At 35.4% G+C, this 14075-nt stretch overlaps 1 protein-coding gene across 20 annotated transcripts; it reads left to right on the forward strand.

Moving 5' to 3' along the window:
- Window positions 1-213: 213 nt before the first annotated feature.
- On the forward strand, window positions 214-6659 carry LOC112168881 (arginine--tRNA ligase, cytoplasmic). Of its 20 annotated transcripts, none has more exons than XM_040509551.1 (16): window positions 214-591; window positions 668-757; window positions 1038-1312; window positions 1422-1606; window positions 1693-1774; window positions 1860-2034; window positions 2116-2191; window positions 2641-2710; window positions 3673-3741; window positions 3862-3930; window positions 4071-4169; window positions 4286-5260; window positions 5476-5550; window positions 5654-5707; window positions 6207-6265; window positions 6360-6659. In XM_040509551.1, the coding sequence occupies exons 4-12, from the start codon at window positions 1560-1562 to the stop codon at window positions 4445-4447; spliced, it is 849 nt and encodes a 282-aa protein (XP_040365485.1). In that variant the 5' UTR covers window positions 214-591; window positions 668-757; window positions 1038-1312; window positions 1422-1559; the 3' UTR covers window positions 4448-5260; window positions 5476-5550; window positions 5654-5707; window positions 6207-6265; window positions 6360-6659. The 20 variants fall into 20 exon arrangements, with proteins under 20 accessions (XP_040365485.1, XP_024161586.1, XP_040365484.1 ...); XM_024305818.2 differs by having other exon boundaries at window positions 6370-6659; XM_040509550.1 differs by having other exon boundaries at window positions 5476-5707; window positions 6346-6659.
- The last annotated feature ends 7416 nt before the right edge of the window (window positions 6660-14075 follow it).

The raw sequence follows: 14075 nt of genomic DNA on the forward strand, positions 1-14075 counted from the left end.
CACATATTTTGGATTTACTTAAACAAAACAAAAAATTATTATTGAAAAAAAAAAGATAGAAAAGATTTTTTCCACCAACGCCTCCTACTCTTTTTTTGTTTTGAATAAACTCTTTTTTGTTTCTGGTAAGTAATGAAACTTGACTAATAATAAGCCCAATGAGAGAGCCCGGCCCAATTACAGAAAAACCGAGGGAAATTACAGGTCCTAATCCGCATAGTGCATTAGACGCTGGTCCATAGGCACAGCCAAGCAAAATGAGCTTCCCTGATCAGTTTTCCGGTGCCTTGGTAGATGTCACCGGTGACGTGCGCCTGGGGGTAGCCGAGTCTGAAGCTTCCGAAATCCTCAAACCACAGTATACTACATATCAGAAAAAGATGATGGCTAAGGAGTTACAGGGGGCGATAGTCCTTAAGAAGAAGATGGCTCTGGACTGTCCCGTGAAAATCACACTCACCTGAGATTGGCGAGGAGCTCGACGTCGGCCATTTCAGATCAGCTATTGTAGCTGATTCGGTTATGCGATTACTCAAGTTTTCAGGGGTGAAAGTTCATCTGAGGAATCACATAGGTGCCTGGAGTAAAAAGGTATGTAGCTCTGGGTTTCTTCTTCATCAATGTCTTTGTGTTGGAAAATAATAGGACTCCATTCTGCATCATGAAGTTTTGTATGCTTCTTCAATACTTCATGGCAGAGTACCGAAAGAAACCAGGAGAATTGGATGAGCGAGTGTTTAAGAATCAGAGACTGCAGGTGAGTGAAACATTTTTTTTATTTTTATTTATTATTTATTTATATATATATAGGTAGGTTTGTGAGTCCAAGCCCTACAAGTATCCAGTGAGTGGGCTATATATAATGAATTGAGGCTTTTACTGATTTATTCCCTTGTGTACATATGCTGTATTGTATTGATGACTCTATATTCAAACAAGTACCATTTCATATAGCATTCTCATGATATTGCTTTTTTTTTTGGTAATATTATTGCTACTACCACGTTCTGACTTGTATCCTATCTTTATAATTATAGGACTTGCTCAGAAGATCAGGTCAGACATTCCAAGCAGACCGTGAATTCAAGAAAGCAGCTGAAGCCCTTTTCTGGCAGGCAAGTTGGTTTTTAACAAGGATTATCTTAGAAGAAATTTAAGCTTGATATGCATATTTTGTTACTTCATATCTTATTTTGCAGCATGTGGATTCCAATGTCTCTTTATCAAGGCATGGCCCTTGGTCTCTGAATTCTGTTATCAAGAATTTGAGAACATCTATAGAAGGATTGGAGTTACCATTCTCGATGGACAGGTGGTGTGCTTTTTTCGTTTTGGCTAAAAAAATACATTATAATGTTTTTAATTATTATTATTATTATTTTCTTCAATTTATTTATATTGAAAACTGAATTGTTTGACAGGAAGATCGCGTCCACTTGTATTTTCATGCTGCTATACAGACCTTGAAGAGTTTTGGATTGATTTCAGAAAGGAAGGACGATCAGCATATATTCTTGATTGACAAGAATGGTCGTTTGGGCGATGACATTACTAATTTTATGATCGAAGGTTTTAACCATATCCTAACTGATCTCACAGCTCTCTGGTAAGTCACTTCAATTTTGCAGTTATATTTCATCTGTCAGACTTGAATGTGTTTCTATTCCCACTAACTTTGTTGCCAATACATAGGTATCGGCTCAAGGTTGAGAAAGCCGAGTGGATCATATACATTACTATTGAGCAGAAGCAGCAGAAGAGCAATGTTATGAAGGTATGTAAGAGCAATAGACCTGTCTCTCTGTACCCTGTACCAGTACAGTTATAGGTTGACTTGTAACCTTGATGTTCTCTTTCAGTTAGCTGGAACTGCTGGTTGGCTCCCAACGGAGTGTGGCTCGTTCAAGACATTGCCTAAAGCTAGCCATATTGGTGTTGGTCTTGTTCCTGGATCAGATACTGTCAAAGCTTTTAAATTGTTTGATCTACTTGATGAAGCTAAGAGCGCAGCCCGAAGACACCTTATGAAGTGTGGTATAACATTTTTTCTTTTTCTTTTATAACTTGTAATTGAATTTTCTTAAGTGGATAGAAAGCTAACTGAACCATAATCAGGTGATGGCCGGGGTAACAAGTGGGATGAAGATTCTCTTGAAAAATTGGCAGAAACTATTGGTTGTGCTGCTGCCAAGTAAGCTGTCCTTCTCTGTCAACTGCTGTATGTATTGCTATTGTCATGAGTGCTGGATTTCTGGTTAACTAAGTTAAAAAAAAAAAAAATTGATACAACTCTGTGACTATCAAGTAACTGTACTGTTACTAGCACATTAGTTAATGATTCTAGCTCAGATAGTCTTGAAACTTTGTTACTTGGTAGTTATAACAAAGTCTGGATTCCTGGTGATTATATAGTGATGAATTTTGAAAGCATGATTCTTTGGCTCGTCTATAACAACCTCAAGCAAATATATTTTATATTTAGATAGATTGTATTCACCCCTGTTGTAGGCTTATGTTTATCTTTTTTTTCGTTTTTTCTTTTTCTTTCCCTTTCTGTTTACCTGCAATATTGTACCTCAACTTGATTAGTGGTCGTAGAGTTGCATAATTTTTCCCCTCTGACATTCTTTATTTTGACAGGTATGTTTACTTGCAGGATGATAGACGTGGCAATGATAAGTCTGATTTTGTTCGGATGCTAAATGACAGGGTACACTTACTTTTTTGACTCATTGCCTTTAAATAACATTGTATATCTCACCTATTCTTATTTGAAATGATGCGTAAGTCCTTGGTTGGGACTATTAACTATGAATCTAATTAAGAGTACTGGTAATAGGATAAGACTTTACAGTCAATAGATCAACATTATCTCTCCTCCCTCTGCCTATAAACAAACTTTTATTTGTTTATTTGTCATTATTATTGTTTCAATCTACATGTAACAATTAGATTACCAAAAGTAGTATCAGTAAAGGTCATTGGTATGAAGTATTAGAATTTAGATACTAGAGCTCTTTGTGAGGGATTATAGACTTTAACTATGACTTTATACTCCTCATATAGGAGGAGTAATTGTTCAAATTGCAAATCAAATTGCCTTCTAGTGACTATCACGTTTTTCTTTTTCCATATATATGTGTTGTGAGCTATGATTTTAGTTTTAAATAAGACCTTGCATTCATTGCATGTCTGATATGTGTGTTGGATAAGTCCATATCTATATAAGGGATTAGCTTGTACATTTGTATTTGATACATCAAAGCAGTAGCTTTGTTCTCTAGCAATCTCTATTCCTTTGCTCTGTTATTCTTGCTTCTTTTCTGTAAAGTGTGAGTGCGTGTGTTGTGATTTGTTGTAAACTTATCACCCATTTAGTATTATTAGTTTTTATGCTTAATACCAACAGTATTATCATCAATATTTAAGGAACTTGTGTTTGTCTGAAGATAACTAATTTGTGTTACATTTTATAGAAATATCATGAGAAATGTTAACGTGAATTGAGTTATATGTGTGAATCATAATTCTTATCTGAATGCAACACATATTATCTGAGATTTGTTCATTCAATTTTGTATATATACATGTACATGTGTTCAGTATGCACTAATGCAATTGATCTGATATGTAATTCTATATCTTTCCTGCTGTTCCTAAACTACTGAACAGGAAATCAATGTTTACTTTCTCGATCATGGTTCTTTCTGTTATACATGGAGGCATTATAAAGAAGTGGAGGTAAGGAGTATGTTCAGCTGTATTATGTCTCATTTTAATCATTGCTTTTGATACCTATGGTTATTATCTCTATTAAGTTGATGTATTTTATTTATTAATTTTTTTTAATTAACTACACAGAACGACGATATTGTGTTGGATGAAGATCTGGAATGTGAACTGGGGTCACATTTGCTGAAATTTGCTGAGGTGAGGCATCTAATAAATGGAACTGAATTCTGCCTTGTGACTTTTTATTGCATCTTTGTGGATGACTGCTTTGATTTGATTTGTGGTTCTGATTTTTTTTTGTTTTTTGTTTTGCATCTATGGTAAATTGAACTCTTCAGACAGTGATGACAGCATGCAAATCTGTCAAACCGAGTCTATTGTGTGGTTATTTATCCCGGCTGATACAAATCTTTAAGACGTTTTCAGATGATTTCAAGGTATCCCGATTTACTTCTTTGTGACTAAATATATGCTGGTTAATTTGATTTGTTATATATGGATTTGTTTGAGTATATAGGTGTGAATATCTAATTTATTTCTTTTACATTGTTAGGCTCGGAAGGTCTTCATCTTTAGGAATCTGGAGTTATGGAGGAGAAAAACATTGCTTTGTGAGGCAGCATCTTCTATAATGCGCCGGTGTTTTGATCTACTCGGAGTCCCTGATCCATTACTGTTATGTAGTGAAGAATCTGATAAATCTGCTGGCAAATAAACCGTGATCGCAACTGACAATGCTGTAGTTTCTAGACAGTTTAACTCATAGTATCTTATATTATGTGAATTAAAAACTGTTGGTGCAAGTGGTGCAAGAAAAATGAAAAATTGAATAGTAATTGAGTAGTAATATATAGGGAGCATTCATCTTACAAATGCATGGCAAAATTCTAGACTAGTTATGTTGTTTTGTTGTGTTTTTGTTACAGATAGGTTTCCAAGTATTGTCACTATATCAGTGTCTTGCTGTTAGCATTTAACACCTATATCTAGAACCCAAAAGAGATAAATTTCCATTGAAAATAAATAAGTTGGACAATGAAGGTAAAATCATACATCACTGAGATTGTTTGTTTCTCTCTTTCAACCCACGGACCTATAACCAATGTTTTACAGAATTGTTGTGTCCAACAAAACCTGTATCAAATATAATGTATCCCAGTTTTTTATGTTCAAGGGATGGCTAGTAAGGTAGCGTTTGTGAACATTTGAGAGTGTGGCTTATGGATTCTTGGCTTTGACTTTCAATGCTCGCTCAGCACAGGTTTGGCTCTTCTTTAGTTTACACTAGGAAGGTTCTTTTTTCCCTTTGCTCGAGTCAAATTTTGCAGAGGTGAGAAAAAGAAATGTCTTTTAGATGTATTTGAATACTGCAAAATTAAACGGAGAGCAGTAGCTGAGCAACTTATTTACTGCAGTGTGTGGTAATGTTCGCGACTCCTTGTATCATCATTAGTGCGTCTGTTGGAGCAAGTGAAAAAGGTTCTCCAGTTGATGGACTTGTTGTCCAGCGACCAATTCTTATCAAAAGGTAGCACTCTTATCTCTTGAAGGGGAAGCATAATCATTCTTTATTGATGAATCTTTACCATGCTTTGTCCAGTTTATAAACACTTTAGAAACTAGAAGCTCTGAATTTAATATCTCTTGAAGTGGTTGCAATTATGAGAGACGTTTTATTCTGACATTGTCATCCCTCTTAGAGTGGAAAATTGAAGGACTGACTTGCATCTTAATTTTGCCAAGGTTGGTCTGAGTGCCAGTGGAAAAAGCACAGCTGTCAATCTCTTTCTTTGGCTTTATGAACCAATGCCTAGGCAGGTAAGCTGCTTCTTCTCCATCAATTTTTAGCTTCGTCTTCCATCATTTTTCAAAATCACATTTTACACTTAGACTGTCATATGTAAGCTCATTCTTTTAGCAGATTTAGATTGATAGTTTTCCCCTCAGAGAGTTGGATACCAGGGGGCTGAATCAGGTTAGAATGCACAAAACTTTCTTGAGTTGGTGGTAAAATTATGTTTGAATTTACATTTCAGACATGAACCAAATCTATTTCATATGAACATCAAGTCAACAATAAGAAATGGTCCGGAGATATTAAAGAGGAAAATATATAATGGGCTGCAAAGCAAGAGTATGCTCATGAGTTCATTTCATCTCTTCCTGATGAGTATACCATTCTTAGAGACCCAACTATATTAATCATCGATGAGGCCACCAGTGCTCTATATTCTGAAACTGAATATCATATGAAGGCAAGTACTTTCAAAATTGAAAGAATCTGTCCATTTTGTCCTCAATGACAAGACGCAAAAACTATATATACAATTAGTTGTTATGCTGTTCATGATATCGTTTTATCATGGGGGGCTCTTCATGCATTCATGAATGATATTAAGGCAGGAAGAACTGTCATTGTTATAGCACGCAGATCAACTTCCAACTGCTATTTTCTTTTTCTTCTGTTTGAGAAGTTCTGCAAGACATTTTTAACCATAGAAGCTGCATAATGGACGGTGGCTGAGTCACTCTGGTTAGCTGCTGTTCCTTTTCTCTTTTTCTCTTTTACCTTCGCTTCTACATTAAGAAAGATTCATGAGTACACACTTGCAGTTTAAATATCATAGAGTTATGCAGATGGATGAGCACGCAGACTCCTCAAGAAGGATGGGGTGTATGCAAAGTTAGAGCTCTGAGCTCAAACAAGCGCTTTGGATTGACAGTTGAATTCTTGAAGCCTACTGTGCCTTCAATCCTTCTTTTGCAACACTAGGGAACTGGCTTTCCTACATTAAAAATTTAAATACCCAAGACTTGAATTTCACATTATGTGGAAGATCATATTTCACTATAATCCTTTATTTGTATTGATGACAGCTTAAATGTTATAATAAGACTTGCAATTAATGGAACTTCATTTTTCACTCTATTTCCTCTCTTTGCATGGGGTACAGTAGCCTTCAGTACTCAATCATCTCGATATTGAGTACTGAAGGTTTCTTTTTGTTTGGTTTTTTTTTTTTTTTTTGTGTTTTAAATTTTTAGTTTCGATGTCCACAAAATGATAGCAAAGATTTTGATGAAACACTAATGATTTTGTGAATTGAATAACGAATTAACGATGAGGAGGGCATGATGCAACAAAAAGACAAATAAATTTAAATTTGGATGGAGAAGATGAAGATTAATGTTATCCAATGAGAAATTAAATAGTCTTTGTATTTAATTAATTGGTTATATATTTAGTTTCCTTATATTAGTGTACTTATTAGTCATTTTGCATTTGGGTATATAGTTTTTCAATAATTTAAATGTTTGTAGGATGAACTAAGAAAATAATAGGGTGGCAATAGCCGTACCCCTCTTTTTTACAGCAATATATAGAACACAAAAGACCCACAACAAGAAAAGAACCAACTTAACCCAGGCAGCGGAAAATAAAAATAAAAAAATAAATAAGGTCAGTTACCAAGAATGGAGCCTTGCTCATTAACCATGGTTAGAATTTAAAGGAAACGCTTGAAAGAGACAAGCCATCAGGCATCGAATAGTGTTGCATATATCAGCAACACTAGAGGGGATATTCTCTCATTCATAAGAGTCCTGACATTTGTTTCACTCGAAGTTGAATTTACTATCATAGAGGATGAAGCTCTTCAACATCAACTATAGCAGTTCAACTCTAAATATATAAATACCCAAACATGAAATTAGGCAAAGGTTGTGCTTAAGCACTCAAAGCCGGATCAATTCTAACAACTTCACTATAATGTGAAGCGAGTTATCAAAGAAGTAATGGGGGACTGGTCACTGGTGTGGGAGAGAGGGGATGAGTGTGTTTGTGCAACTAGCTATGCTGGTGTGAGAATTTAATAATTGAAGGGACATCAGTGGTGCTTCTCTCAGCTGTGTTGTTTGGAAAATCATCCATGCATATGCAAATCATGATCACACTACACCTATAAGCCTAAAAATAAATGTAAAGAAAAAAAAAATATCATGGCAAAGAAGAACCCAAGTCCTTTGTAACATGTACATGTCTATTCCGTAGGCAACAAAAGGATGAAGCTCATCCTTTGGAACTTACGCTCAAACAAAGCAAGACAATACCAATGCACAGAGACAAAGGGTTTAGCAAGTCTCCACAACTGCCAAGTAGAGTTATTAGTATTAAAACCACTGCACATCCGGCAAGAAAATCCATCTTTACTCTCAGTTCAACATCAAGTAGGATGTTGACCATAGTTAATTATATAAAAAGCAAGGCATCAGAAGGAGAGGCTCAGACCATTTGGATCCATCCAAAATAATCCCACAATCCATATCACTGTAGTGACTCCATCTAAGAGACAAAGTACTTAAAAGCTGCCAAGTATCACAAAAAAGTACTGCATGTAGCAAGCTGCTATGTGGACTCAACCTACACACTTAGAAAATGAAACTTCCACCGCAGTACCTTTTCCCAGATAGTATAGAGGTATCTGGTATGTCAGATACATGGTTAAACTACTAAACTCGCAAACCATTCCAGGCGTGTGCAGTGTAACACTTCTAAGACAAAATATAATCAACCCATCATAAATACAACAATAGCATGTATGAGAATCACTTTTTCGCAAATTTTTGAAGAATAAGCTAGCAGCTACAAAGTCATCTAAAGCATTAAAAAAAGAGGTGCTATTTTATAGATATTCACTTTTGGTACAAAAACAACTTACCTTCCATAGATATCTATTCATGCCCACCCACATTGTTGGGCTCTACTATCTGTAGCTTTCAACTCTCCGTCTTGAATGAATCTATTGGTAAGATTTGACATTCAAGTTTCATTCCTTGACTATTATCATAATCTTTAGGGGTCAGCATGAACATGTGCTCATACTATTACCAACTACTACTCATCACCCAGACTTATGTGACTAATATCAGACTTGGCCAAAAAATTTGTACATTATCAATTGAAAGACTTAAGTAATATGCATATGAATAATGCATTCTAATAATCCAAACATGAGATAAATACTCTTCATCAAACCACAACATAATTAAGCTAGTTATATAGGTGCATACCACTGAATGTAATATAAGCTGGTTTTAAATTAAGACTTTATAAAGATCAGTCCAATCTATATAAGGTCCATCCCATCCAAAACCCTCCTAGGGGCTCTTGCCACAACAGCCAACAAACTGTTTGTGTGTTAAAAAAAGCAACATGATACGAGATACAAGTCTAAGATTTTTACAGAATGTAATTAGATCGAGATTTCAAACATTTAGTACCCACCCCTCTTCTTGGTAGGCTGCAAAACATTCTTAAGATGAGAATTGGTGAATAAGTTACTCATGTTTCTAGACTTGATGTGAATAAGCAACTCTGGAGAACCTTTTCTAAATAGGTTCTCCTCATGCTTCCACCACCTTCCATCAGCCACAAACCCCTAAAATGTAAACCAAGTGTTAAACCTAAAAATATAAAAACAACAGAATTGATATCCTAGAGAATAAAATTTTATACCGAGTGTGAAACAAAGAGATGAAAGTACTTACATAGAGGACAAGTTGTTTGTCAAAATGACTATAATCTGTGCCGGGAAAGTGAAGCGGAAAGATTTCTTTTAAACACTTGTCAAAAACTACGCCGAATCTAGTTCCATCTATTGGCCACTGTAAGGCATCACTCACACTTTGCTGATTAGTGCGGAGCAAGATATATAACTGACGGATGAATGGAACCACCCCAGACGACAAAGAGTAGTCTACAGCAACCAGACTGAACATCTCATTCGTCTGCAAAAAAAAGAGATCAACATGTTCAAATTCTAATTGAAACAACAATAGAAAGGAGCAAATTTATGCATCAAACCCGAGTGACCTCAATTAATCATAATTCCTAACAAGGTGAATGGTAGATATAGGAAGACCAAACAGTTCATAATCATTCTTATTTCTCTTTTTTATTTTTATTTATTTATTTTATTCAGTGTGTGATTTGGCAAAAACTTGCATGAACTCAGTGCTGTAGAATTTGGTAAAACACACTGTGTCACATGATTTTAAACCAATTAATAAGACTCGATGACCAACGATAAATTTCATCATTGAAACTAACAGATGACTTCAAACATCACACATTAAAGAACATTTATTGACAACACTAACTCTCACAGGATCACAAGTTCATCATGGAAACTAACAGATGACTTTTAAAAAAAATAAAAAACTTTTATTGACAACACCAACTCTCAGAGGATCACAAGTTACGTCATGTAATAACACAGTAACTGTGTCACCTAATTTGAACCAATTAATAAGACTCGATGATCAATGATAAATTTCATCATGGAAACTAACAGATGACTTCAAACATCACACATTAAAGAACATTTATTGACAACATACCTTTCCTTCTTGGGCATATCGAGATGGTTCACATTGTTCACGGCAATCCTCAAAACCTTGCAGTAATTCCTGTCTTATAAAGCAAATTCTTTTGACTTCATTCTCAAGTTTTTTCGTTTTAGCCTAACTTTCAACATCAAGGCTTTTCAAAATGCTAGGTTGATCCCTAATGAGCTTTATAGCCATCTGCATAGGGTCCTCATGATCATTTCCACTTTCCACCTTGTAAACATCTTTGGCAAATACTTGTGCAAATCCATAAGACTCCGGATGGATTCTCGTATCATCCAAAGGATTGAAAGCTCGTGTGTTGTTGCCTGCTGGCAGCCAACCTACTCTTCTGAACACACAAGAAACTAGCTACATTAGCATAGACCTTTTGCCCAAGCCCATGTCTTGTCATTAACTCCTATGACACCAAACCGAACAACCGACCTCTGCAAGCATTCTGTTTTTTAGGGCCAAGCCCCGATATGAATTTCAAGGGGGCAAATAATCATTCATGGCTTCCTGCCAAATTTATGTCCAGCCCTACTTGATTTGTGACATCCACCATGACATGTACAATCATAGCATCAAATATATCCAGCAAGAGAATTTGCATAACTTTATGCCATAGAGATTAAGTACCTAAGAACCCACCTATAATTTAAGGAGACACATGCATCCAGTCACGTGGCACATCAAATGTATATCATCACTTGAGGTGTTTGAAAGTAATGATTCAGATATTGATAAACTACACACCGCATGCATATATCATAGTATGAGAGATTAGAGTGTTTCTTCTTTTGGTCATATAAATCTGAGATCGCATTTACTAAGTATGACTTTTATATTTTGCAACAAGAAATCTTAGACCAGTATCTCTCCGAATAGAGATACTCCTCTCCGAAGAGAGATACTAACATAAAGATGCTACTCAAGCACATTACAAAACTTCTTTGTACAACACTTTCTTATGCGAAAAATCTAGTATGTGTTGGCTTTTTGATGGTGTATGTCTATCCTCTTTACAAATTAAAGGTATTTTTATAGGATCGCAACTTGATTGTTAGTTATTTAATTCATTCTTTTAGTTCTACCTTCACTCAAGACTAAAGTATTGTCAACATAGGCCTTTTAGAGCCTGTCATACCTAACATGATTACAATTGAGGAAAATTTCTTCTTACAACAATGCATACTATTAATATGATTCAGTCTACAATAAAATCCATGGATGACTTTAGTGCACCTAGCCTTAATGGTTTCAGTGGATGGTTTTTTCATCATTATTGGTTTGTGATTTCTACATATGTTATTACAACTACGCAAAACTTTTGCGCTACTGATTTCATGTTGCCTCACTGATTTAACTCCAACATGATCACTCTTATACGTAAAAAACAAAAAGTTGACAGCATTGCAGACCATTGCCAAATTGGACTTGCTAATTTTTCCTTCTACACTATCACAAAATTAATGGCAGATAAATTGAAACCGTGGCTTCTTAGATTTTTTTTTTTCCTCTTACCTAACTAGAGTGCTTTTACAAAAGGCCGCTTATCGTAGATCAATCACGCTTGCTTTTTTTTTTTTTATGTATAAATCTCATAGATAAGAAGTGTCATTGATAGGAACATAAAATATGACGAATACATTATTTAATCCTTTACATTTTACTTAGTTATTTTTCTTAATATATAGTTTTTAATTTTGTTTTATTTTTAGGTGAATATTAGAGCAAAGAAAAATACAAAGGAGCAAAGAGGAATTATTTGGATGCAAAAAGGCCCAAGGAAAAAGGTCAAAGGCATGGAGGATGTCAAGATGAGATTCTTCTAGATGAATATGGAATCCTAGTTGCACAAGGAGAGCTTAAGAATCTTGAAGAAGCTTCAAGAATAATTGAAAAAAGAAATCAATTAGTTCAATAAGGAAATCTTATGCAAAAAAAAAAGAAGGAACTAAAAGTCAAATCCTATTCCAACAAGGAGTCATATTGCCGTGAAGATTATAAGGCTATTTTGCCGTGTAAAATATAAGGTTCAACAAGCTATGGACGATAAAGAGAAGCGAGAGGAATACTTCAAGATTACAGCTTGATTTGATGACCCAATTCCAATGACATGAATTTAATTCATTGGTTCCCAATATGTGCACCAATCAAAGGAAAATCTAAAGCAACTAGAGAAGTAAATTGCAAGCAAACGTCAAAGAGAAGACAAAGTTGGCATCCCCTATATAAAGAGGTTTCAATTAACATCACCTTACGAAGCTTTCTCGTCCATAACCTCTCTAATACACAAAGTTTTCGATTTCACCATCCAAGGAAGAGTTGCCATCCACATCATCCACATTTGCCATCAATCATTGCCGTGATCATCACCTTGGAAGAGTTCTTGCATCGAATATTGTCTCAAAAATTGTTGCTGTGGCCTTCACCTCCTAGCCTATTTTATGATTTTTACTTTTCTTGTAATTCAACTTTACATGTTTTTATTTAGTGATTTCAGAACAATGTGTGGCTAGCTTTCTTTTGTTAGGGGCAAAGTCTAAAGCCCCAATTATGTGACAAACTCTTTGTTATACTATCTTAGCTTCAAAAGTTTGGTTTATGATGATTGTCTGGTTTCGTTTTATGGAGAACTTTTATATGTTTATGTTCTTTGGGTCAACACTTCGGATATGAGCATGTAATTGGAGCTGGGAGTTGGAAACAATTCAACCTAATTAGTAAGGCTTCTTATGCTATTGATTGGGCCTTTTTGCTTTGTATCCTTCGCTCTTTCAGCTTTGCTCCTCTGTTTGATACTTGGTTGCATAATATTTTGAAGTCTACTTATCTCTGAAGTCTAATTAATGCACAGTAATTTAGATTCTTTATTTGGTCAAAAGGTTTTCGCAAGGAGATCTCATTTCTATTTTGCATACTAGAGGAGGTTATAAGTCGTGGAATTACAAGATTAGTTTCTTACATTAAGTCAGAGGCATTGCTGATCCAAGGAGGGTTACACCTACTTCTCATGTGCTTATAGCGGATTAATGAAGGATATAGTGGTCTTCATGCAAGGTAATTCTAGACGTGTTTGTGCTTTAATTCGCTTCTTGGATGAATATGCTTGAGTTTTTCTTACCAAGTTTGTGGACCCAAGAGAGATCATTGTTCAACACCTTTTAGATATTTGGGAGGATACTCTTTTGTTTACTTAGGTGTTCCGATTTTTCAAGGGCCTCCAAAGTAGGAATATTTTTACTATGTTTCTGGTTTATTTCTTTGTAAGCTCACTACATACAAGGGTCATCAGTTGTCACAAGTTGTAAGACTGCAACTCATTTCATTAGTAACCCAAAGCTTGCTAATTTATAGTTTTCAAGTGTATCAATTGCCTCAATCGCTTTTTTTCAATTTTCAAGGATGGATGCATAATTTATTTCGGTTTGATGAGAGTTCAGTCCTCATCGCTAGTTCTCAATGTTGTTTCCTTAAGGAGCATGGGGTTTAGGCTTTGAAGCATTGTTTGGATTTGATCATTTGGAGGAGAATTCATCGCCTTCAGCTACCATCTTAAGAGCACGCTGTTTACATTTAGGTTTCACATATACTTGACACTACTAGATATCTTCTATTAGACTTGGTTTGTGTTTTAGGATGAGAGAATTATGTGTTTCATTATTGAGAATAGGAGCCCTATATATAGGGATTACAAAGTACATGTTCTAATGATATAAGGAAAACTAATCCGAGTAGGACTAGGAATTCTAGAACCTTCTCTCCTATTATAATCATGGAACTAATCCTAGTTTGATTAGGCACACAAAGCTGATTTCCTTCAACACTCCCCCTTGTGCCGCTCAAACTTGGTGGTGATGCTTCATCCGTTGCCTCGTTAAAAACTTTGCTCGAGTGAAAAACCCTGTGGGGCAAAAACAAGCTCGAGGAGGAGAAAAAGAGTACAACAC

Source organism: Rosa chinensis, chromosome 6, assembly GCF_002994745.2.
Source record: "Rosa chinensis cultivar Old Blush chromosome 6, RchiOBHm-V2, whole genome shotgun sequence".
In the NCBI taxonomy this organism is placed as follows: domain Eukaryota; kingdom Viridiplantae; phylum Streptophyta; class Magnoliopsida; order Rosales; family Rosaceae; genus Rosa; species Rosa chinensis.